The following is a 27,491-nucleotide window of genomic DNA, read 5'->3' on the forward strand; positions in this document are numbered from 1 at the left end:
GTTTCTTTACATATATACAAACCCCCTACTTTTCATCAACAGCGTTTTCAATTTATTTTCAATATGAAAATTGCTAGCAGGTCATGAAAGCTATTCAAGCCATTTTACCAGTAAATCATAGGGAGTGTGAGTATCAGCATTTTAGCACTGAATATGCATTCAATATGTTTTTTACTTTAGAGAAGACACATTTTTAAACAGGCAGTAAATGGGGAGCTTAAGTACCGAAGAAAACACTAATCTGAAAAGTTACCCCAACATATACTAAACAGAAGACATTAATTGTGCAACTTCCCTATTTATAAAGTTGCTTCCATTCCCATCCCATTGGCAAAAGAGATGTTTGTCATGCTTAAATTGAAAGTCCCTTGAGAGAGGGCTTAAAACAACAGACACAGCAAGTAACAAGATTTACAGTCCAAGACAAAGTGAAAGAAGGCGAGATAGTCATTGAGCACACAAGGCACGTGAAATACTGGCACGTATTGGGTTTTGAGCCAGGAATTAGTTTGCATTACTTCTCAACAGCAGCTCTGGTTTATGCCTGCTTTATGACTGTGATAGCATCTGGTTTCCGATCACCTTGTTTACTCAAGATGTTAGAAATTTTCAAATCATTCTCACTCCAGCTGTTTCCTGAACAGATCTTCGGATACAGATTTTATTTTTTTTTTAATGAAAAAGGGATTTGAACACACCAAAAATTATTTGAAGTTCAATGCAAAGGTTTTTCCTGTATCATTTCCCTCATTTTAGATCAAAATATTAGCTCTGTTACAAAACCAAAAAGCCAGCATTCTGTTTAAAGGTCCAACCGATTTTGAAATTATTTGTTAATTCAATATATTACTACACAATGGGCTGCAAACTGCTCAGAAAGCAAGAGTTACAGGTCTTAAGTTATACTGACACTGTGACACCACTCTTTTGATACGAAGCTTTCCATATAAAAGTATACTGCAAAAAGTTCCCAAAATGATCATAAGATTTCTAGATTAATTTGTAGAATGTATTGCTCCAGATTAATGCTGAAAAAAAAGTTTCTTACACTAAAAAAAATTGTTCCCTCCATATTCACTGAGTAAATAGAAGTTTAAATAAAAATTAAGCCAAACAAAATAATCAGACATCAGTTCTCTTAAAACAGAGATCAAACTGTAGTGATGACCAAGGCCTTCTGTGACTTTTGTACTAGCCTCTCAGACAACAGCCTAATTAAATAGGATGATTATTATAAAGAAATGCAAATGAGTTAATTAGTGCAATTATTCTACATGCATATACACATATATGCAAACACAGGTAGTGGGTGGGTAGGTGTGTGCACATGTGCACTTACCTATACATTTCAGAAAAGGAACTGTTCTTTATCCACACAATGAAGAAAAGGCATCATTCTGAAGCATTAGATTAAAACTTCAGTATATTAAATGCACCTCATGGAACATTCAACACAAGAAGCAGAAGTTTCAGTAGTCATAAGAAAATGGAAGATTTGGGAGCGTATGCCTAAAAAGCAGCCCACTGGAAAGCAACATGACAAGCCATGGGAACAGAACAGGGAACAAGGTTGCCATCCTGGTCAGGGTGACCAGATGACAAATAGTGATAAAAAGAACAAGATTGAAAGTCTAAGGCAGGTCAAGATTCTGAAATCCTGATGAGCTAGAAGCAAACTTGGAGGGAAGGTTGGAAAAAGCAAGTAGGAGGAGACATAAAACAGACAACATGATTTGAGTATGAAACCAATAAAATGATTTGAAGAGCCGTAAGAGGAAACTGCAATAAAGCATGCCCTCCACAGCCCTAGCCCTAATCTAGGAATTATCATCACAAAAATGCATTGACTTCACTGATGGGACAGGATACACACCACGTACAACTTGAAACACAGAACTTTAGAAGACAACATACAATACTATCTGACTGTCCTGATTATATTTTAGAGACAGCATAAAATTGTCATTCAATTACAATAAGGAACAATATATAACCTCATTATGAATGCTGATTGTACTAGAAACCAATGATATTTATATTACACACAGATACAGCTTACCAAGTTTCATGCAACTTAAAAGTTTCAATAATCATTAATACTATTGTAAACAGTTTACCTGGAAAGCAGCCTTAAGCAGCATTTGAAGAAAAAAACAAAGACTATAAACACCACCGGCAGCAGCAATGACCATAATTCATGGTAATAAGTTATTATTTCTGTAGCCAATTAAAACATAATTGTCCGTAACTTACATCCTTCACTAAGCACTGCTGTTCTCTAACAGTAAAACCCTCTCTGCTGCCCACTCCTGAGAGTAGGCCTATTAAGCCTGAACAAATTAGAATTTGAACTTCAACGCTAATTCTCAAGTTCCATCTCTTTCCCATTTCCCCTCTTTCTTCCCCCTCCTTGCCTGTAGTTATTTCCTGGCTGCCTCCAAACACTGCACATGAGCACTGCCCTAAAATCCATCATCGCGTCTGCTCAATTTCAGTTACAACAACCCTAATGCTTCCCACCAACTCCTGCAGGAAGGACGGGATGAAGTGACAAAAATATTTTCAGCAACCAAAAATGTTACCTTTTCACATTAGTATTAATATTGACTCCTACCAAGGCTACCTAAATTATAATATTAGCATGTTTTCATTCCTGAATTTATTTACTCATCAGTTTTCAATTACATTAGGCTTTTTTTTTTTAATTTATGCCACCCGAACAGATACAGAACGTATTTGAATGAAAGTAAGAAGTGTAGCATTACCTTTAAACTGGTAACTAATCCCTTTCAAAAGTACCTGCAGTATTAGCTCACTAGCTGAGAGTTCAGTGGAAATATTTTTAACTTCTAGCATTATACCTGCAAAACCAATACTGATCTAGAGCTTCCAAAACATCCAAACAACAGAAGTCATTCCCCCACCACGTAAATTATCTACATTTTTCTCAACAAGCATAATAGGAATTATTGCAAGTACAAATCTTCCCAGAACAGCAATTTTACCACTTTCATATTTGTGCATAGTTGAACACCATACAATAGACAGACTTTACAAAAGTTTACTTTTGCTGTTTATATGCAATAGGAGCTGCCACACAGCCTCAGAGCACTGCACTCCTATTTGGCACAGTCCAGAAAGTGCTACATACGACTGTAGTACTGCGCAGCATATGTCTCTTCTACAGGCACAGATGAGGTCAAGATAGCAACTTTTACAGGTACATTGAATCCAAGATGTAATAGGAATTAAGAGTTCTAAAGAAATGTTACTGTCCCAGCATGCAAATAAATTCTACCGCTCTATTCATATTTCAGTCAAAACTGAACATAATCTTCTGTTCTGTAATACAAAATGAATATCTGCAATCCAACCCTGTGTTTAGTGACAAGTAAGTCTACTTCTCTGCATGAATTATCCTGTCCCCCACAGTTCCAATGCAGAGATGCACTGCTGGGAGAGATGCTAGAGATACAGAACTGTGTGTGCAGTCTGCCTTTTACATTCTCAAGTACCTTTTGTTGAATAGTGGAGTGCTTTTGCTCCATATCTCTCTTCTCCTTTGCAGCATCTACAGCCAACTGATCCAGCTGTAAAGAGAAACAGAAAATTGGATCTTTAGATTTCAAGAGAAATTTGGCTCAGTAGATTTCATAATGCTGACAAAAAAGAACACAATCTGTCTAGACACCGCATGACTTTCATTTTATTTGCACAGCATAATTACTTCTCTGGTCACAAAGTGTTTACCTTGAATAACCACTGAAGCCTGGTTTAAAGCACTGCGCTACCAGCCTGAATTAACCTCTAGGAAAAGGTGTACGTTTCCTGTCAGCCTTAGAAGCCGCGTTTCAAAGAGCAGCATGGTGCCAAGCATATGCGCCTCCGTACCGCATTGGTGCTGGGGCTGCGAGCAGAATGACTCATGCTGGAGCTGCTCTCCCTGCCCGGCCCATGCAGCAGCGCTGGCATCAGCGGCGCACACCAGGAGTGAACACCACTGATTTTTCCCCCTCCACAAAGAGGGGGGGGGGAAAACTGCCTCCCTCAGCCAGGCTTTCATATCGATAGTTTTGATCAAGAGTATTTGAGCAAGATTCCTTGAAATCTTGGGCAGAACCATTCAAACTGTTCCTAGTTTTCAGAAATAACAATATGATTTTGCAAAGAGAGAGTGTCACAACAGAGAGGATGTAAGTTAGCATACTTACTAAGTCTGTGATAATAAAAAAGACACTACCAAAAACTTGCTGCAAGCATGTCTATAGCTCTACTACATAAACTTTTTCCTTTTAGAACTAGATGGAAAAAAAAAAGCAGGAAATTTAAGATATCCTGTAAGAGAGTACAGGCAGTTTGTGGTTTGTTTTTTTTTTTCCTCGTTGGTGCTTTTTTGTTGATTTTTGAAGTGGATTTTTTTGTGGTGGTGAGATTTTTGCGGGGGTAGAGAAGAGTACTGGTTTGGTGGGGGTTTTTGAGTTGTTGGTTTTGTTTTTTTTTTTCCCCAGACTTTGGTTTTTAAGTAAGAAATACTGTGGAGGAGCAGATGCTGCCTGAAAGACCAGTTCACTTGGTACTGATGGAATCTGATGAACTCCTCCTCTACACAGCCTGCAATACAAGCCTGCCTTTATCCCCAGTCACAGCATCCCACTGGGTAACGATGAGGACACAGTACTGAACACAGAGGTCCAGCTGCAGCTTCACATCTGTGGGACAGACCTCGCTCTTCTCCAGCCTGGACGGAGGAGGGCAGGAGCATTGTGTACCACCACACTTCCAGCTGGAGGCAGTCCCAGGGCAGGGGGCACAGCATGACCAACAGGACCTCTAATTCACACACAAACGTGATCACCTCCACCCACCCTCATAACCACGAGTCAGAACATCTGGCAACTCTGGTCATTTTCCATGTTGCACTTCCCCTGCTTGAAGTTACGCAAACAAGAGAAGAAAGGGACAATAACTGGGTCTTACACCCTTGTGCTAGACAGTCTCCAACAATTAAGGAGCCATCAGATAGTTGGGACATCTGGATCCAATTCCATACTCTTTTCTTAAGCCTTCTCTCCCTGGCTTCTTCTCTGGCTCGAATGGCTTATACCAGCACTTTCACACCTCACAGGTATTTGTGAAAATGAACACAATTAAGACTGAAGTGTCCAGACATCATATTTATGTAGCTATATGATTTAAAAATTATAGAATAGCCTCTGAACAGAGAATGGGCTGCCACTGTGCTTAAAGACTGTTTTGCACCAAGCACCCTGGGAAAAGCATTCTTTTGCAATAAAGATGAAAACTGGTCCAAGGACTGTTCAAGGCTTTATAGGAATTCAGTTTCTTGCTAAAAATCTCAGATTCATTAATCTGCACATGGACCCCAAGAAATTCTTCCCCCTAGATGAAACAGAAGGTAGCCAAATTCAGATTAGGGCAATTACCTCAAATTTATCTTAAATACAAGTGTTTGAGGATACCAAAGTTTTTAAAAGCAGTTCATTTCATCATGTATTTTTTTACTACTAAGACAGCATTCCATCATTCCAGTTTCCAAGCTCAGATAAAAATGTCTTCTTTTCACTCAGGTGAGCAACACATCAACTGTCTTAAAAAGAAAAACCAAAACCAAAAATCCAGCAGCACACAACTATCAAGAGCTGTGGCCAATCACAACTAAACTATCAAAATCCCAGTGATTACACCACTGGTGGGTACCCTTCCAAAAATCATTTTTTTCAAAATACTACATTTATTGGTAAATGTATTTTTATAGACACGTAGTGCTGTAAGTTATATTCTGTAGAGAATAAATAAGATTAAAATATGTAGCTTTTGGAATAGTCATTTCAAAATGAAAATTCAAGTAGGTTTTCTTTTTAAACTAATACCACGTATCACATGAGAAGTGTCAAATGCCATAATTTCCATGCAAAAGCTTATATTACACTTACGTGCCATTAAAGATTCCCCTACAATGATCCAATTCAAAAGTAATCATACCCTAACCTAAAATATCCAGAAAAATTGCTCAGTCTTATTCCATCATGTAAACCAGTTATTTTGAAAATGCAAAACAAAAGAATTAAAAATAACTATACCATTTAAAATCGATTTTAATACTTCAGGTTCTGTTAAGCCTAGTAGTTAAGGTCATACACAAAATTTACCTGGTAATGAAAACTCACCAGTGGAAAGAACCTGACTATTCTCAGAAAAACCGAATGAAAACCCACTTACCAATGGAAAGAACCTGACTATTCTCAGAAAAACCTAGCAAATCCCTGTTTTGTTAGGTCACAAGATACCTTCTCTCTGACCTGTTAAAAACTTCAACCAATACAAACTGCAAAGCCATTAATGGTTAAGAGTTCATAAGCCTTTTAGAGGTCTGCTTCTGTCATGAAAAATATCCACTACTCAAATGCCAAGGCCTGCCACAAAAGAATAATTCAGAAAGTTGTACAACTTTAGGGCCTTCAGTTTGTCTTCGCTCTGATTGCAATATATTTTAAACATGCTCAGCTTCAGATTTTCTAAAATTAACTCCTTCAGTTGCTATGATACCAGCACCAAAATGAATGTTACACAATGCTCTTTACCAGATCAAGCAAAAGGATGACCAGCCATTCAAAAATAACGTTGTGTTCCTTACTCAAATCATTTCAATGAAAAGGGAACATTAAATCCTAAACTTCAACCAATACAAACTGCAAAGCCATTAATGGTTAAGCTTTGCTTCAACCAAACTGCAAAGCCATTAATGGTTAAGCTTTCATAAGCCTTTTAGAGGTCTGCTTCTGTCATGAAAAATATCCACTACTCAAATGCCAAGGCCTGCCACAAAAGAATAATTCAGAAAGTTGTACAACTTTAGGGCCTTCAGTTTGTCTTCGCTCTGATTGCAATATATTTTAAACATGCTCAGCTTCAGATTTTCTAAAATTAACTCCTTCAGTTGCTATGATACCAGCACCAAAATGAATGTTACACAATGCTCTTTACCAGATCAAGCAAAAGGATGACCAGCCATTCAAAAATAACGTTGTGTTCCTTACTCAAATCATTTCAATGAAAAGGGAACATTAAATCCTGGTACCATAAACCACTGTCGTCTCCACAGTTTTTGTCTCCTTTCCCCATCCCTTCTTCTGCAGGGAGACAGGACACACATTCCACACTATCAAAACACTACGGTTCAACCACCACAACCCAAAATGGAAGGATGTAAAAGAATAAAAGGCACAACTAAGGGCAGAGTCACGGGGGGCTGCAGCTGTGCAGTCACTGCCCTTGGTGGCAGTGCCAGCTCACGCAGCCTCCCTCTTCTCAGCTCCATCACTTGTTTGCCACATGCCTACACACACACACAAGCACACACCTCCCTGACGTGTGTTTGTACAAGTAATTAAGACCCACAGTAACCTGATTGTGGACCAGTCTAGCAGAAAAATAACTATTTAAACATTTGATTGTTGGAGTTATTTTCTACAGTTCCCAGTCTGCTTCGCTGCACAGACACAGAAGCAGGCTGAGGGGCACAGACGCCAACAGCGCTGGGGCAGGAATAACCAGCTCAGAACAACGTCATTTCTCCACCACATCTACTTGAGATGAACGCAAATAAGTGTTTGCTATCACTTGTTTCCTTCTGTATCTGGATAGACACTTAGAATTTGGGTTAGCTCTGTTTTGTGGATCAGGTTGGGAAGTGGCCATAGAAGGTTTTGTATCAGTGTGGTTGTTGCAAGTCCCTGGATAGAGGCAACTGGGAAGTGGTTGTTGCAAGTCCCTGGATAGAGGCAACAAAAAAAACAGCCAAAAAGGAAAAAAAAAAAATAAAAAAATTAAGTGTTGTATAAATATTTCCAGGCCCATTCAACTTGCACCAAAACCAAGACAGGACACTATGAGTCTTCTTCCTGCATCACAGATAGATCTTCAGTTGAATATTGTATGTTCCTAATCTATTCTGCATGACCTTTTTTAAATTTCTCTGGTGTGCAGTTGGCTGTGGTCCATCTATTGAAAACCCAGAAGTTGCAATCGTGTTCTTAAACAACACAACTGGGCAAGAAGGATTTAATTTATTCTGTTTTGCAGAACTTGATATAAATCAGACCATGAACTCTGTTTTGCAGAACTTGATATAAATCAGACTTCTGTTTTATGGTCAATGTTGCTAACATGAATTTTCTTTTTGGCATACTGCATAATTTATACAGTAAATAGTGTATAAAAGTAGAAGGAAAAAAACTAATCTACTTTTTGTTAAATATATTTATAACAGCTCATACACAAAAACTTTTAAAATAAAATAATCCAGCGTTCTGAATACCATGAAGTAGAAGGAAAAAACCTAATCTACTTTTTATTGTTAAATATATTTATAACAGGTCATACACAAAAACTTTTCAAATAAAATAATCCAGCGTTCTGAATACCATGCAATACCTCAAATGACATTACAAGGCTACGTTTAAGTATATAAATCCCAAAGGTAGCATTAATTTTAGTAAATAGACAACTTTCAGTTTCTACTTTCATTCAAATCAGTGTATTTTTGTGCTTTGCCTCTATCACATTACAGTTCCCTTTTTGTTGAATAGATCTATGATATACCCGATAGATACTCATATCTCGAGTTTGCATCCATCCCAGCATATAGTTAAAAATCTTTAAAGCAATTTGTTACCTGTGCACCAAGATCTTTCATGTAGGGCTCAAGTTCACTAAAAAGATCATAGCCTTGATGGAAAAAAGTCAGATGGGCATACATAAACGATAACATCTACGAGGAAAAAAAAGTGTGTTTTTTAAAAGGACAAATATTTATCAGATATCACATAAATATATCGCTTAACTAATCCACATGAACAATTTTAAAATACAATTCCAGGGTTAATTTCTGCTCTATTTTTTAAAAGGACAAATTTTATCAGATATCACATAAATATATCACTTAACTAATCCACATGAACAATTTAAAAATACAATTCCAGGGTTAATTTCTGCTCTCTTGTGTCCTGGTAATTTTACATCAATATCTCACGGAGTTTCCAATGTTGTAAATAAACACACAAGGTAAAAGGCAGCAAAGAACCAAGCTCAAAATTTCAGAAATGAGTTAATAGGATTAAACCCATGAACAAAACAAATCAACGTAAGGGCAGAAAATTACATCTAGTACATATCGCTATTAAGTCTGTTTGAAACTGTCTAGTCGTAAAAAAGAAAACAAGCTGGGAAGATGCAGACCAGAATGGTAAGCAGCTCTAAAGCTGTGATGGAACTAAAGGCTTTGCTATTTAAAGGAATTATGGGAAATTATGGGAGTGTGACTTTAGACCTTTGAAAGAAAAGCACCATTTAATTTAGCAGTCTCTACCTCAGTAAACTTTTTAGAGATAATATGAAGCAGAAAAGGGAATACAATCAGAAGAAAACTAGCATGCAGATATAGCAGTATATTAATTTAGCAGATCCCATACTAAAAAGCATGTGGTATATTTGCTATTACAATATACTATTCACACATAAAAAATTTTTGTAGGAAGAGCCGAATCCATCTTAGAATGGATTTTAAGTAATTGTTTAGAAATTAATATAGCAGACCTAAACAGCAGAATTTTTAGCAGACAAGGTTAGATTTTAACTATGAAAAACATATAAAAGTCAACAGCAGCGAAAACCTTAAAGTTCAAATCTGTTCAAATCTGAAGCAAAAGAATTGCCAAACACAATTAAGCATCTATGCCCAATTACAGGGAAGGCCAAACTGACTGTCGAAGTCTCAAACGCACTGCTAATGTTTTGATGGTTAAGAGCATGAAATCTTTAATATACAGCTTTGCAGTCACATTTTAAGTTTCAGATGTATATAAATATCTTCTGTATAGAAAATAAAGTATATCTTACCGATTTTAAGATTTCTGCTCTCCTTTTAGACTGAAGAACATTGATCTAGGAAAAAACAAACAACTTAATTTTTCATTGTACTTGCAAATTTTCACCACAAAAGTAAACTTGGAATTACTTTCAAATAATCATATCGAAGCATAAAACTTTGGAAGAAAATAACTCAATATCAGGCTTCACAAAGCACTTTGGAAAGAAGACACAGGCTAGCTCTGTCCCTTTAATAAAATGATGCAATCAGAAAAAGCGTGTGAAATTAGAATTTCACAGTCATAGTCACAACTTTCTTATATTAGAAGGGAAAGTATAAGACATCACGTGTTAGCTAAAAGTAATTATTATATTTCAGGCAAGGAGAATCGGTACCCATTTTCAAGGGAATGATCTCAACATGGCTTATATACCATCTCCAACAGCATGAGCTAACCCAGCCCACCGAGTTCCGCAGGGAGCTGCACTCCGCAGCGCCGCCGGCTCCCAACAGCCAAGAGGAAAGGACGGGGCATGTGTCCCAAAACTGGGATATAGCCCCAGCCTCTGAAACAAGCAAGATCCTAACAGCTTCAAAAAGTAACTTTGCATACATACTTGCACATTTAAGCTAGCTGAAGACCAATGGTGTTGCCCTAGAACTTGAAGAAGTTCAAATTATATAGAAAAAATAACTGATTTTTCACATTCCCCCAGTTCCTCTATCCTCTTTGTCCCCTAATCTTTAAGGTTGTCATCCAGAACTACAGATTTTACTTTAAAAGCCCCATTTAGCAGAAACATGCATGATTTTGTAATTTAACACCTCCATGTCAGTTTAAAATTCCAGCAGAAGAAATAAACTTACTGAAGGTATAATCAAAACCAGATTGTACTTCTATACTTAAATACTCAGTGTTTTGGAAAACTTTCTGCAGTAAAAATAATTAGGATTCATTGTATATAACTCTCAACTTGTGAAGATAAAAAAAACCAGCAGGAAAAGAAAGGTTTTGAAACACAGTTGAAAGCCAATATAGCTACAAAGACACCATAGTTGTGAAGTCACTTTGCTAGAAGAGTCACCCGAGCAGGAAGAATGCCAAAAGCTGAATTCATTTTTGCCCACGTTAATTAAGAGATGATTAAACTTTTCCCTGTTAGTTTAAATGCATATTTATCACAGGAACTGCTCATACTTTGAACATAGGAATTCCAGGAGGCAGATGAGCTGCAGTTCAATGCACACACAAGGAACTGCCCTATAGTAACAACTGCCAGCTTCTCCCCTCACCCCCGCTACTATTTGATGTGAGTACAAATAATCAAGTGGTGCATAATTCACATGACTTCTTAAACACCAAAATTAACTTTGCCCTTAGTGTTCAAAAGGCAGAAGTTCAGTGTCGACCACTGACCACCAACCTCCATATCTGTGCACATGCCCAGGCTGATCAGATCAATCCCACTTCATGTTACAGGTAATACATGCAATTAAAAGAACAGTTGACTAAGCTTTAAATAACCGACTGGGCTGTCAACAAATCAAGATGACAATGTCTAATATAAAAGTAATACAATTTTAAAGGGTTGCTCTGTGTTTGATCATAGGAGAACCCCAGAACCATTTAGGAGCCCCCACCACCTCATACCATCCGGGTTCCAATAATCCTGTTTTACTCTAGTCGTGGGTAACTATGAAACAGGTTAATTGTAAGTATCAACAGAAAATTTATTATTTCTTCACAGGATTCAAAGTAGGAGGACAAAGAACACCTCTCAACACTCTACAGATTTACACTAAAAAGCAAATGAGTAGTTATGTTCTTGATTTTCCCTAAGGCACAATGCAAAACTTCGAGGCTTCTGGACAAATAGGATTTGTTAAATAAAACCCAAAGCAAACAGCTGAAATTGAAGCAGTAGCCAACATCCTAGAGAATTGTTCAGGTAATTTGTATTTCCTAGACTAGGTTATAGTTTTTACTTCAAATATATAAGGAACTACAGCATAGCCAACTCATGAAATACATTTAGGTAAGTATCAGGCAAATATTGTTTTTTCAAAATTAATGTTCAAATTGAAAATTCAACTGTGTCTTTACAGCAACTGCACTGAATACTGAAGAACTAAGCAATAAGAATGCATCAAATAAATTAATTTTGCTTAGATTCCATTAAAAAAGAAATTACTTGTAGACCAAATTATTCCTTTTCTAATAAATCTCCACAGCTTCTGAGAAGCTTACAATAATAACTTCTAAAGGATGGATCTCTAAGTATATCTAACATACACATATATATGGTTTGGAAAAATAACTTTTATTGCTGCACTTACCTGAAGAACATAATCCAGAGCTATGTGTCGAAAACATTTCCGTGTTGCAGTCAAAATATTGGTTGCCTCCTCTACTTCGTGTTGCTTATTTCTTTGAACCTGGGCATTTTTTACTAGAGCATTCTCTTTTTCTTCACTAACTTTTTCAAACTGTTTCTTTGCATCTTTAAATTTCCTAATGTCTCTAAAGAAAAAGGAAAGATGGATAACAAATAAATTCCAAAGCATGAAAAAAAGTGTTTAAAGACACACTAGACAGACCACGTTTGTGACGGTTATAGTTTCTTTGTTTTCATGTTCTTTAATAAATGCTTGGATCCAAAGGATATCATACAAAACATGATAGAAATATGATATGATATTTCTCTTCTGAGGAAAGGACAAAATTGAAAATTGAAATAAATGCGTCTCTTGCTCACCAGGGAAAAGCTTTGGTAAGCACTTTTTTCCCCTAAGCTTAGACAAATGACAACATGTAATTAAGATCAGTAATTCATACCATCTCAACCTTTCCACAGTTGGATCTAAAGCCTCACTGATTTAGGATGGTTTTTTGACAAGCTTTAATACGCAATTCTCAATTTATGGCTGGCAATTTTCAGGAATGATGTTTCACCAACCCATTCAAATCAGTTGTTTTTAAATTCTACTTTACCTATAGTTTTCCCATTACAAGTGCAAATTAACTTACTCTTTAACGAAAGTCTGAAGCTGTGCTTTAATTGATCTTTGGGTTTGGTCAAACAGGATCTGAAAGAAAAATAATTCTTATGTAGGTCAATAACTTCAGGGTGTTAATAACTTTTCATTTTAGACATACAGTTATGCAGAATTAGATGAGAATTATTATTGTTATTAAGCTGTCTCATATCAAAATATAAACCCCTTCAAAGCAGTTTTGAAATAAAAAAAGGAATAAAATTGTCACAAAAACAACAGCTTTTGCTGGTCTTTTCTTCAAGATTGTGGTTATAAAGGAGGGACAAGCTCCTGGCATCTTATTCTCTCAACCTGACAAGGTAAAACATACCCACTTCCATAGAACGTGTTCATTGTGATTATTAAGCAGTTAAGAATATTACTGTACAAACAGCCTTGAAGAAACAACTTTATGTAATACTTTTTGATTCTTCTAACAGACTTCCACAATTTAATCAGCAACTACAAGACAAATGAAACCATAGAAAGAACATCTGGCAAAAAAATCACTGACTGAAACGAACGTTGAAAATGTAACATATAATTAGTACCATGTCCTTGACATAACACATTCGTAAAAAAACAACAAACCAAACCCCACTGTCAAACTGCTGAAAGAATGGCTGCCTCTTTTTCTAAAATTAAGTGTTCTAAGCCATGCTTCTCAAATTGCTCGTGATTTGGTGAGGCTGGGAGGGAGGTGGAATTATAATCTACTCATTCAGATTGTAACGATTGAGAAATTTATTAAGTTTCCAAGGGCAAAGCACACCTGGATGTTAGACAACTTGTGTTTGCTCTTATGAGCCCAGAAATGCTGACGAATTAAAACACACAGTCCTTCAGCTTCACATCTGCCCTCTAAGTTTTAGGACCAAATGGAACAGGTCATTGGCAATGGGACAAATCCTTTTGCCACTTATCATTGTGCAGACCAAAAATAGTGCCTTAATTTCCAACTCCTCTACACCTCCCCTTCTGCATTATGACAATCTACAAGGTATGATCACAAAAAATAAAGAGGTGAAAGAATACAAGGAAGTAGTTGGCCCAACTGAACAGAATCTCTTCCAAAAGATAAAGATCTTTAAGTGTTAAATAATTTTATTGAAAGAGCAAGTCCAGAACTCAAAGTTTCAGGTCAAGCAATGTTGTCTCTAAACGTTCTCAGTCTTAGTCTCCCTATTCACAAAATTTGGGAATGAAAAGGCATGAAATGCCAAGTACTGACAGCAAAACCCTTACCAGCTTGTCTCTCTTTTCTAGAAGCACTGAAGGAACAAAAACTTGACTGAATAAGTCACCAATTAATAGTGGTACTATATCCTCCACCCAGTCTCCATTTTTGGAGGTTTTCAAGACCAAATGGGATAAAACCCAAAGGAACCTGCTCCAATCTCAGAGTTGTCCCTGATTCAGGCAGGTAGTTGAACCAGATGCCTCCTGAGGCCCCTTCCAACTTGCATTGTCCTGTATCTAACAGTAACACACAGAAGATCCTGTCTGTATTCCCTCTTTGGGAAACCAGAAAAACAGACAACTAGAATAGATAAAGAACTTCTTGACAAGCTGGAAATCATGCTGGGACTACTCCCACTGCTGACATTTAAGCTTGCCAGTGCCTAAGGAGTGCACCAATCAAGATCAATACAGAAAGAATACAACCAGATGGGAATTCAACTGATTAGTGGACTTCCAGAAATATGAACCATACAATTCTGCTTACAGTAATGAAGAGGGAAAAAGTGTTAGGCAGAAAAATACATACTTTTTTTTCCTCCCCAAAAGAACAGGGAAAAAGTACCCAGACCATGATCTGACTAAATTCACAGCCTTTTGTACACATTACCTTTCACACACTCCAAACCAAGTCCAAGAAAGCTGCTGTTTGCCATAAGCTGTCAAAGCTACTTCCCCACTGATGGATCAGTGAAGATGCTGCATTAATCTGGTTTCTAGCTTGATCTGCAGCAAAACTTCACATAAGAAAACAGTCAGTCATCCAGATCTCAGTGGGACCACCTCCTACCCCTTCCCTCTCCTCTGCAGGATACCCAACTCTCATATTCTACCTGCTTCTCACTCCTGGTGGCTCTCCTGCCAACTTCGTCAACAACAGAGCTGACACTCTCAGCAAGTAAGTCCTGCTGAACTAAGAAAATTCACAACAAGCAATGTAGGCCCACATGTCTGGCAAAGCTCTACATCAGAACCTCATAATATCAGAACCTTACAACATCAGAACCTTACTTCTCACGTTTGCGCTTTTTGGTAAAAGCCACTCTTCTGCTCACCGCGCTCGAGCACAGAGAGGAAGCGAAGGGGAGAAAAGCAGGACCACTCAGAGTGGTCCGACTTAGATCTGCAAGGAAATCTTCTTTTAATATGGCTTGTTCTTCACTTGCTGCCCTCAAGCTGCCGTAAAGGGAAAGCTGTGCTGTGCCAAGTTCTACCAAAACACTTCAAGCCACGATCACGCAGAAAGATACCAGCAGCAAGAGTATAGAATCTAGGTCAAATGTGTCAAAAAAGCCCTATACCATATGGCAAAGCCATGGTAAAGAGGGTGACCAGCAGCAAGAAGTGCGATGAAAAGTGTGAAATAGAGACAGCCAACTGGTTTCATCTGCTTTATCTAACCTGCAGAAATCACTGACATCAAAGTAACACTTTCTCCTGCTGCTGCTTTCAATGTCCTGCACAGGCTTCTCTCTGCCATCAGAGTATCACTGTCCACTTACTCTCCTCCTTACAGTTTTCATTATATTAGGTGTAGATACATACACCTCAGAATGGAAAGGAAATCCAACTCAAAAGTATTAGCTTGCTTCCCTTTGTTTCCCTTCCCTTCTAAAAGCATGCATTTTCCAAAAAATGCCTAAGACAACAGTTCTGGGAAGCTAAGTTAATACTAACAAAATTAATTTCAGGTGAAGCTATTTGAACTGTAGTCTCTGTAGCTCATTACCTTTTGAAACTCCTAGAAATATATAAAAAAATTAATTTTAAGTGCCCTGTCTATTTTCAGGACTTGGGAGACACTTCAGTTGCTTTCCAGCAACTTGCTGGAAAATGAAAGAAAAGAAGTAGGAGTCAAAGGAAGAGGAAAAAAAATAGAACTACTAACACGTCCCTTTGACTTTGAGGACACAAGGCTAAATTCTTTAGAGCAGAAAAAACCAAGAGTAATCAGTTCTCAATCCAGGCAAGACTGAGCTTTCTGATGAAGTCTCACATGCTAAAAATCACTATTCATCTCAAACCCCTAGCATTTTCTCCTTTCTCTATACTTGTCTAAATCTGTCATAAACAGACAACTACACACAAATCAGAGGTGCTTCATTTTGTGCATTATAAAGGATGGGAGCAAAAAAAAAGTAGAAGTTTTGGAAAAGGTAATCATTATTTCAGTCCAGCAAAGAAATACACTCTTAGTTTGTCACTGCTGCCCCTCAGTTTGATTAAAAAATATGAAACAATCCAGTATTTACTGTCTTATAGCACTGGGGTTTTGCAAAGCTTACAAATTCCAAACAAAAAATAAAGCGAGATAATCTGCGAAGAAGGGGATATTTAGAAATACTTCATAAATAAAAATAAAATATTTAGAAGTACAAAATGAGAGGTATTTAATACCACTTAAACCATGACTTTGCAAATACTATCAACAAGAAAAGCTTTAGCGTTCTTCTGTTATCAAATATAATGCCATGTTTCAGCTTGAAACACTTACATTGTGATAATTGATCATTTCCTGTAAGGTGTCAGAGAACTTTGTCAAGCTGGTCTGCAAAGAGAAAAACAAAGTGGTTTAAATTAAGCTTTACCAAATACACAGCATGAAAGTAAGGTTTCAGAGCTTTACAGCTTTTCAATAAAGAACTTGAGAACTGATTTTCTTTGGCATGGTTATTAACTAAAACCACTACGCTAGAAAGAGAACTGGGGATGATATCAAGTAAATCTAGTAAAGCTACAAGTAACAAAAATGTTACTGCTACCTATCTATATATAAAGGACCAAACTGAAGCAACACAGGAAAAATTCAAATTTAGTTGACTAAACTATGGGAAGTTCACATAATTTAACAAACTAACTTAATATACTTAATATTACACTACTTAGTATTTATTGAAGTTTAATACTTTAGATTCCAAAACCTGGTTAAGATGTAGTAATAGACATAGACACACATTTACTGTAGGAACTACTGCCTCAGCAGCAATACTGAAATCAATCTGTAGAAACAATGTCTCAAAGACAGTTAGAAAACAATGATCCCTTATATATTCGGACAATTGCTTATTGCTCACACAGCAAGTTTAACAATAACCTACTTGGAATCAATTAATCTAAGTTTTACTAGTTTGCTATCACACTGCATGTCAAGGAAGTACATTTCCAGACAATACCAGTTTCAGTTGCACACAGACTACACTGAAATTCACAGCCATTATCTATTTCAACCAGCCTGTGAACATGCACGTGTGCAATCGATGTTCTATTACATAATGTGCATTAAATATAGATGATATACAGAGATGGGCACATAATTATACCTGCGTATTACACAATTTCACATCTCATTTCAAAGAACATAGAAAGGAAATGCTAGGTGTTCCAAATTAGCCTAACAAGGCATCAGTTTGCGGTAACAACAAAGTGGGCTCTGTACATGTAAAAACTTAAATTTTTGTATATTAGAAAGTGCCAATTCCAGGATCCAAGAGATAACTCAGGGAATTTAGTTGCACAGAACTGGCTCTATTTTCTGGACTTTGGAAAACCCTTGCCATTGCAGGCTAAAGCTGAAACTAAACAGCACAGATAGTTGCAGTGTACCACGGTCAAAAAAAGTTCAGTCCCAAAACACTTCAAAGAAAAAGGAGCAGAAAGGCAGTAGTATAAAATATATATAAATAGTATATAAACTTCAACTACTTCTCTCACCAACTGTTACATTTTACCCCTTTTTAAGTTACAACTTCTCTCCTATTTTCACCTCTTAAAGAACTTACCTCAACCAAGGCATCTTTGCAGGAATATTGTGCAAGGTCTCTAATTCCATTCATGAACTGCTTGTTGGCTGTACAGAATGCTTTCCCAGTATCAATCATTGCAATACAAAGCTTCACCAGCTAAAAAGACAAAATGAAAGTTTTTGCATTTGTTTTGGTGTTTTGGATGGTTTTTTTTTGACATCACAAACATGAAACACACTGAGATTTAATTAAGTCTAAGAAACAAAGATGTCAAAAGATAAATTCTAGATTTACTGAGCTCCCGTTCTATGAATAGCTATCTATTGTAGAGTGATAGTTATAAAAGTACTAATATAGGTCAACTGAAATGTCACGGAGAAGGTTCCTACTCTTTAAAAGTTTCTTTTATTTTTTTTTTATTTGTCTTATTGTTAACTGTGATTTTGCACATATTTCAAGAGAGGGTTGTTTGAGGGCAAAAAGCACAGCAACTAAAATGTAACTGGTCAGAGCCCAAGTAAAATTCTAAGTGTTTCATGGTTTCCAAGCCAAAAAACCTGAAAAGAAACCCACACCAGTTGTTTCATCTTGAGACACTCAGAAAACAGGCACAGTAAAGCAAAAGGCTCCCTGCACAAAGCACAACTGAAGGAGATGGTTACACCTCAGAAGGCAAAATCAGTTGTGTTCTCTCATACAATAGACTAGTCTTTCTCTGGTGGGTTTCCATCCCTACCTCTCACTGCTTAGGTCAGCACCTTAGCTAGGATGGTACTGCAGAGTCTGATACAAAAGCCATCAGGATCTTGTAATGGATATTTTTCCACTTCTTGACCAACTTATGCACTGAGCCATTAATGAACTAAGGAATGATTAGTATAACCACTAAAACGCTCTCTTGAGTGAAGGTATATTATAATTGAGTTCCCTTCACTCTAAACCAAACAGAATAAAAATCAGAAGACTGAACTTTCATCTCTGCAGCACTTTCAAGTCTGTTCGACATGGTTTCATGAAGAACAACATCGAGAACTGAGCCTATGCTGGAACAAGGAAACGACCCAATTGACCTTCCTGCCTTTTTTTCCCCAGTAATTTTTATGCTGACTCGGATCCTTTTAGGAAAAGAAGAAATCTGAGCATCATCTCCCACATTCTGATGAATGGTCAAGTTGTTTTAACAGTGGACACAAAAAAAAAAAAAAAAAAAAATCACTCCCAACATGATCCTTCCCCCCCCCCCTTCATTTTTTGCTTACAGTTCACAATCCTGAACCCAGCATCCTTTCTTCCAGAGAGGAAAATAAATGCAGATAATGTAGCCCAAAGTCACAATTGTGGGACAATAAACATAAGTTTAGCATGTATAACTGAGCAGAAAAAGTTACCAAGTCTAGACAAATCATCAGCCCCAGGCCATAGTTACTTCAGCTCACAGAAGAAACTTGGCTCTCAATTTAATTGTTATACTAGGTCACTCATATTTCACATTATAAATAAGCTACTTAAATACTTACCCTGTGCACTTGCTTGTCAGAGGAGCAAATGGATTTGGGTGTTTTTGTTTTAAAGAGAACTAGGATACTGTCTCAGGGCAAAGAGCAATATACAATCATTGCTTTTACGTGATAGAATGGTAAAATTTGCACTAGCCTCCTGCAAGAGGCTGGGTTTAAGGCCCTGAATAACATCCCTTAAGATATTTAAGAATTTTTTTCCCAAAAAATACAAACTTCCAAGAGAGATTTTTCAGATCCTTTAAGTACTTAGATGGTTTAATCCACCAAGAGAGATTAATCACTGCTACAGTAAAAATGTGCCTTATACACATCAGTTTCACCAAAATTCACACCAAATCAAAATTAACTACCTTAAGTTTATTTTGAAAGAGCAAATGGTTACATTAGTTACTACCAAAACTACAAATATTATTACAAAAAGTAACAAAAAGTCTTCAGACTTAACACTACACTTGAAACTGACTTTATTTGTCTCTATCTTTCTGCTGCCAACTTACAGCTGCAGGGACAAAAGTTTGTACTCAAAAAGTAGCTAAAGAAGGTGAACAAATAGCATCCACCTACCACATTAAAACACAGGCAAAAATTAATTTTAAACTTTTAGCATAAAATGCTAAGGGAAGGAAATTTTCTACAGATCTAAAAAAAAAAAGCCATCTTCAAAATGCTAGCAAAGAAAGAACAAAAGCCTCCAATGCTACTGGTTTGGACACCAATAAATGGATTGTGAGGCACCAGTAAGATGGTACATACAACCTTTCATACACCTGCACAAAGCATGACAAAAAGCAGGATGAATTTTAAGGTAGCAATGACAAAAAGCAAAGGATAAATATACACACACATGCCCAGTATCCCACTGTGAGCGGACCGCAGATTACCAAAGACAGAAAGCACAGACTTTAAGTCTCTAAAACAAAGAGTATCCAGGTGTCCTCACTGAATGGAGTTGCCATAAACCCCAAGCTCCCAGTGCAGGGAAATTCAGGAAAGCTGAATTAGCTTCCACGTGGCTCCCAGCGTGGAGCCGAGTCACGGAGTGGGAGGGGGCCGTAGGGGCAGGGGGGCACTGCACAATCCAGACCCTGTGCTGGGAGAGGAGTCCAGCTCACCCTGGCTGGTCCTGTGGTTCCTCAAGCCTGGGTCTCCGGGGCCCAGCTGTGCACTCAACCCAGATCCCTTCCCGTTTGGTTGGCAGCCACAGCCACTTCCCAACTATGAACTTCAAAATAAAGCCTAAACGCATCTTTTTATATTTTTCAGAACGGACATTGAATTAAAAAGCTTACCTTGTCAAGTTTCAGTTCCAGTTCTGTCACATCTCCTTCTACTTCTTCTAAAGCTGCCCTGCATAGTTAAAAAATGTTTTCCTGTAAAACTTTACACAAAAATACGCTGTGACTGGGGAGAAGGGGCAGCGACACATTAATTTAACCCATTATTGCCATCAGTTTCACTTGAAATCTCAACTACAAAACAGCATAGATTTTAGAGAACCACAAGAACTGCAGAAATTTTCACAGTAAAAAGAAGAAAAACTACATCACTGATAAAACATATAGCTTTGTAATAAAGATTCAAGATTAAATTTTTTTAATCCTAATGTTTGTCACATTGAGATAGGTTTCCTCTATTCTTCCATAGCCAATAGCCTTCACGATTGAAGGTAATAACAAAGGAAAGAAAGTCTGAGTGAAATCTCTTAAGTAATTCTTTCAGCAACTATCTTGGCTCAAACCTACAAAATGACTTTGCAATGAGATTATGAATAATACAGCATTTGCCATGAGTCAACTGACTCAGCAGTAAGTTCCAATGGCACAATTCTTTATATCACTTGCCTCTAGTCTAGACCAGTTGCAACTTTCAGACCAGTCAAATTTTACTTGCCAGTAAAAGTTGCTTTCATGAAGCATTCTGAAAGCTTTTTTTTTTTTAAAAAAAAACCCTCTTTCATTTGAGAGTTTGTTTCTTATGACACCTCCTCCCTTGCTTGTTGCTACCTGAAAAAACAGAAGACTGAGAAAGGCTGATGCTGTTCAGAGAGTTCGTGAACATTGTGGTTTCATCAGGCTATTGCCTTGAGAGCTCGAATGTACTAATTTCTGGCAAGGATCACCACACTACAAGAATCTGTTCCAGGAGGCTGGGATTTCACATTACACAGGGGTCTGTAGGAACAGCTGTATTCCCATCCCTTGCTCCCATCCCAGGGCGCCTCACTCTTTCAGCCATCCCAGCATAATCATTCACGGAGCCACACTGTTCACCAGTAGTAGTTTGCCTTGGGGAAAAACAAAAAAAAGTAATAGGAAGTTTTCTGTAATGCTTTCTGGAAAATTGCAACAGATACATTTCACTCCTACAAAAAACTCTTCCTGGAAAAAGTGAGACAGTCAGGGAAGTACAATTTAGAGCAGGAATTTCTTGAGCCAGCTTTACCACTGAGGAGAGAGTACACAGAACCACAGCTTCACTGTCCCTTGCTAATCATGTTCTAGTTCACATGAGTTCAAGCCAAGAACAAAAAAATAAAAAAAACTGGATCAGGCCCCAAATGCAGGAAAAGCAATTTTTACAAGAACAGCTCTGAAAAACACTGCCAATTGCCTGCAGTTCTCAAACACTGAGCATGACATTCCCAGCTTTTTGCAGATTTCACTAACACATAGTTGCATTCCAGTTTTTGTATCTAAAGGCATTCCCACAGTTACAGCCTAGGTTTTATATCTAAGCACATTCCTGCACAGTTACATTTTGGCTTCTGTCTCTTCTAGCTTCAGAGCATGAAAGATTTCAGACAACATCAATTTCTCTTTTACTTTTTTTTATTTTCTTCCATAAATGATTAACTTTCATTTCAGTCTCTAGAGCTAAATCTTGTTTCAGAGAGCATTATAGAGAAAAAAAAAAAGCCAAAAAAAACAAAGGAAGGAAAAGTACCTCAATATTTAGACTACAATTTTGTATTCATTTGTTTATAATTACAGTGCAACCAATTTCTATTTGTTTCTTTGGCATTAACATAAAAGCATGATTAAGTAGCTTGTTTACAGAACTGCAGCAAGATCTGATAAGAATTTTTTTCTTAGTGCCTTTAACTAGCAGAGTTCTAGCTCCACAGGACTTAATGAGCTAAAAAGTCTAAGATCCAAGATGAAGAGGAGAGATAAAGGCAGTTAGAGAAGGCAGAACAAATAAAAGACATCTGCTCAGTAATTAAAGGGAAAATTTTAAGACAGAATAAGCCCAACTGAAAAAGAACTAACAACAGAGCAGCAAAAGACTGAAAAGATGAGGGACAGGTCAAGAAAGAAGTGTAAAGCAAAGCAGAAAGAGACACCACAGCAGAAGGGAGACCTTCAGCCCCTCCACCACCTGATTCACTTCAGATCAGCTTTGAAGGACCACAGGCCCCCAAAGCCTCCAGGCTATTTCCCACCACGACCTGATGGGGGGAAGGCACATCTGGGCCCTACAGCTGGATACGGATCAAACAGCTGTTAGGTTCCAGCCAAACACCATTTCAACTCCTTGTTTCTCTGCATAGAGCTGGCTACTTTTACTGTTTCCATTCACCTAAAACCTAGTAGAAAAGTTATTCTCATGCAAACATACTCACAGCACTAGACCAACACTAGATGACAAGCATAAGAACTCACATCACCTCACAAGAGGTGATGCCCTCAAACCATCAGAATAGAGATAACTAATATCTAATAATACTAGATATGCAATAATCTATTAACACCATCTCATCACAAAAATAGTTTTCATACTGGGTTAGGGAACACAGTAAGACTAGTTGATCTGAGCTGTGCTGTTAATGTAAGCCTTGTTTTTCTTACTTTAATACTTTTTGAAGCCACAGAATACAAAGGTGGATTTCTCTCTCTAAAACATCTGTGTCAGGAATTACTTGAAAGTTCACAGAAAGTTGTCATAATTCCAAGTAAATCTCATGTGCACAGCCAAGACCCAATCTCCAGCGATAAACAAAGGAAGTGGTCATAAAACAGCTGAGGACCCAGTGCCAGACCTGACACGCACCAAAAATGTTGCTCCTTAGCAAAGTGGGAACTGGGAGCAGGGTTTGCGTCAGGGTAATCTTAGCCAGAAGGCTCTGGCACTAACAGCAAGGATCAAATCTGCCTCAGCATGTGAATCAAAGTCAAACATCTGTGGCTCGCCGAGATGTTCAAACACTGCGTGGCAAGGCACAAACCCAGAACAGATGCTTAAGGGTGGGGGACAACTTTCATAAATGAGCAGTCTCCCGTACCCTTCATGCTCCCTAATGAGGACTCTCAGGAATGTGTTTCTCTCCTCTGCTGTTCCTCTCCTTCACCCACACCCCCCCTCACCGAAGCCCAGCTTAGTTTGCTAGATAGAGCTTCCTGCAGAGCTGCAACGCAGGAGGAATATGGGAGATGATGGAAGAAAACTCAAGACATGACTTAGCAGCCTTTTTAAATTAGGATAATGCCACCGGTCGCCTAGACCAGCATACAACACAAAAAAGCTGAATGCCCTGGTGCCCATCACAGCATTCCCCTTGAATTGACCAAAGACTTGCTTCCAGGTTAAGGTACTATGGGACACTAAGAATCCCAGGAACCACATAGAAAGCTGACAGCTGAACTCTCCTCTACAAAGAGGATCAGTCACTCTTAAGCCGTGAGCTACAGACACGTGCCAAGGAAATACCTTAGTCCAGACTAAACCACTACACGCCGCTGACCTTTCGTCTTCCACTCGCTCACTGTGTTCTAGCTTGTGTTTTTAGACTGCCTCCCAGAAAGCCAGGAGGCTGGAATCAGTACTCATTATAAATTAGGTGCTGACAAACAACAAATTGGAGAACCCAAAGGTGCTATGAGCAATTAACAATTAATTATTCTTAAATCTAGAATTAACACATCCCATTATAAAAAAAAACTCAAAAGACTAAAAGCCCACTAAAAGTATTTTCCCATAGTTTTTTTTTTAAATTTTAATTGAAAAACGTTTAAAGCTTCAATCTTAGATTCACCTCTTGAATATACCTTCAGAAGAAGAGAAACAAGTACACAATCAACTGCTATTCAGACTGGGACTTCTGAATACATTCATGTATTTGGACTCATAAAATGGGAATAATAGTTTCTCACCATCACAATTTCAGTAACTTTAATACTAAAGCCTTGTCTCCAAATCTTGGAAAGACACAGCTCTCCTACCTGCACATATTCTATGCAGAATACCCCCTCCATGCACAACTTTGACGTCACTGCAGATGACATGTCCTTTCAATTAATGCCCATTACAGTTCAATAGCATAAAGCTGATGTGCCTCCAGCCACTAATTATCAATAGCTAAACCAAAGTATTTGAGTACATGTACTCAAATCTAACTACATTTCCATCTTCCTCCATTTTGTGCAGTATAACTTCATAAGACCAGCTGTGTATCAGAGGAGTAAATAAAGCAGCGTTCCCATGCTCCACTGCCAGTGGAGAACAATTCAGCCGCGGAGGAAGAGAGAACATTGAACGTGAACCAACAAGCAAACAGTACTGTGATTAACTCCCCTTTGTCCTCTTTAATTGCATTTCATTTTAAACTTTAAGAACATTAGGAAAATTGAAAAACAGTTAAAGATACGTACAGCTCACTAATTGCAAGGGCCAAACTGGATAAAGCTGGTTCATAACTGGCTAAGGTAAAAGCAATTGATCATTCTCTCATGTTACGTACAAACCCAATACAGACACCAGTAGAGATTAGCTGCAAGCAACTGTGCGTCCCACAGTGGTATCACAGCTCTAGATGTGCATAAAAATCAAACTATATTAAAATTACCAAGCACTCATGCTATAGCTTTATGTGATACTTCATGTATTCAGCTTTATGTCTTGGTTAGACTTCAGGAGCTTTCTACCAGCACTTTCATCTACCTTGCTGAGGTCCCTCTGAATGAAAGACCTACCCTCCAGCAAACCAACTGCTTCCTCCAGTCACTGTGTACTGCACTTCATCTCCTTCTTCTATAGTGAGCTACAAAAAGTTATCTAGAGGCATCTTAACCAACGTGCTAACAAGGAATACATTTGATACATGTATAAAGGCATCAAACAACCCAGATTAAAAAAGAAACATGACATATTGAGGGACAAAGAAGTCATACACTGAACAATAAGGCCTAATAACCTTGGATACATACAAGAAGAGTTTTATAGCTTATTAGATGTGTCATAGCCATTTAGACAGTCTGAAGAAAGAACACTGTTGCAGCCTGTCACAGAGCCCATTGAAGTCCTGGTTTGGCACCACAGAGATTTTTCCCTGCTGGCACAGGGCCCCTCCATGCTGAGGAACAGATGATGAACGTTCCCTGACATGCTGAAATAAACTTCCTCAGTCATGATAGTACTCCTTACATTATTAATTCTCCAGTCATGGCCACAAAACATTCTATCAATAGCTTGAAAGAGCTTCACAATGTTAACAGTAAGACTTTGAATCAGAAACGTGACATTTTCTTCATCCCCACCCCAAAATCCTAGAAACTTCCTATGAGCCTGGTGGATTGAAATATGGAAACGCATTTTCCAAACTGAATATTATCAGGCTGGTGAATAAACCAAGTTTTCTCAGGTCCATAGCAAGCACTATTTGCATTTCAAAATTCCCCAGAAAAAAGAAACAAGAATCAAGTCCTCAGTATTAGAACAGCCATTCTATTCCCCCCTAAGTCAGAACTCTTAAAAAAAATAATAAGATTAAGACAAGGGTACTTACTGAATTCACTTAATCATTAAAGCAAAAGTCTGCCTGTAGGTACCAGTTTTTAAGATCTTCTTAACCTACAAAGTTTAGCTCATCCTCAGTATTTCATATGGTCTTTGATATAACAAAGAAAGAAACAGAGCAAATCCCTTTAAGGCACACACTTCACTGCAGTTGTTCTTTACTGCAAGACTTCACATGGCACGTTATCTCAAAAGATAATGAACATTATAAACATATAAATATTCAAGAACGGAAGAAGTTCTATTGCACTTAATATACACAGCTGAAAGTCAAACTGATTACCACTGAACTTGCAGCAGCATTTAGTGTATCATACACAGTCTGTAAGGACATCTGTGCTACCTGCTGGCCCGAAAATCTCAGGCTTTTTCTCTCATTACTCTGTTGCAGTAAATTGCCAGAAATGCCCAACAGCATTCTTTTCCCAGTAATTCTTCCTAATATTTTTCCCCCTAAGCTTTTTTACCCCAGGAGAGCCTGACAGTTAGGTAAGCCTAAGTAGAAAATTAGCACCCCTGTTCTTCCACAAAGATTCTGATAAGCAGAATTTTCTTCACCTTTCAACTTAAATGTTTTGTTCCTTGTGGGACAGCTGTTAACAAGACAGGGATACAATGGTGACCACAAAAACTCCTCTGTAAAGAAGCTGATTACATTGTGAAACAAACTCAGATAAGAACACAACACATCACCATACCTGTCCTGCACAACTTTGACTAGTAATTCCAACATCTCAAGAATGAGTCAAAAGCTTTTTAGGAGGCCTTATTATCAGATAAGGAAGTAGGACTACAGTATCAAGATGTTGCAATAAAAAAAAAAGGGCAGCAGAAACAAGCTCAAGAAACTGATGGTGCTGTGCAGAAACTTCTTGTGGCTGAAAATTCGCAAACATCACAGGGCTGCTTTAATCTTTTAAATCTCAGCAACTACCCAGGAACTTGAACACAGGACAGCAGAAGGAATGAAGGATTTCAACATTTGAAAACTCAAATATGTAGTACGGTCAGGAAGTGGAACCATAAATATAACCATCAAGCAACCAACTGCACAGGATACAAGATAGGACATCCCTCCATCTAAACACTACACCCTATCTATTAGCCTGAAGATCTGGAGTTCCTAGTCAGATGCTAATGGGTCACGTCAACCTTTCTTTTAAAAGCTGTAAGTAATAACAATCTGAGGAAAAATGAAGAAATGAATCCCCTATTTGGAAAGATACCCCTTAGGTACCTCAAATGCAGCCAATATAAAAGACAGGGAAGCAG

General features: G+C 37.8%; 1 protein-coding gene across 1 annotated transcript in view; it reads right to left on the reverse strand.

Moving 5' to 3' along the window:
* The window catches only part of ACAP2 (ArfGAP with coiled-coil, ankyrin repeat and PH domains 2), a 68,312-nt gene that overhangs the window by 30,300 nt on the left and 10,521 nt on the right, over nucleotides 1-27,491 (reverse strand). Inside the window, exons 2-9 of the mRNA XM_014945938.1 lie at nucleotides 20,717-20,774; nucleotides 17,944-18,063; nucleotides 16,659-16,712; nucleotides 12,918-12,976; nucleotides 12,227-12,410; nucleotides 9,919-9,963; nucleotides 8,696-8,791; nucleotides 3,516-3,590 (exon numbers count right to left, since the gene is read on the reverse strand). Of these exons, the coding sequence (XP_014801424.1) occupies nucleotides 3,516-3,590; nucleotides 8,696-8,791; nucleotides 9,919-9,963; nucleotides 12,227-12,410; nucleotides 12,918-12,976; nucleotides 16,659-16,712; nucleotides 17,944-18,063; nucleotides 20,717-20,774 (691 nt within the window). The remainder of the gene's footprint in view (nucleotides 1-3,515; nucleotides 3,591-8,695; nucleotides 8,792-9,918; nucleotides 9,964-12,226; nucleotides 12,411-12,917; nucleotides 12,977-16,658; nucleotides 16,713-17,943; nucleotides 18,064-20,716; nucleotides 20,775-27,491) is intronic.

The sequence above is a fragment of the Calidris pugnax genome, unplaced genomic scaffold (assembly GCF_001431845.1).
Source record: "Calidris pugnax isolate Ruff unplaced genomic scaffold, ASM143184v1 scaffold111, whole genome shotgun sequence".
In the NCBI taxonomy this organism is placed as follows: domain Eukaryota; kingdom Metazoa; phylum Chordata; class Aves; order Charadriiformes; family Scolopacidae; genus Calidris; species Calidris pugnax.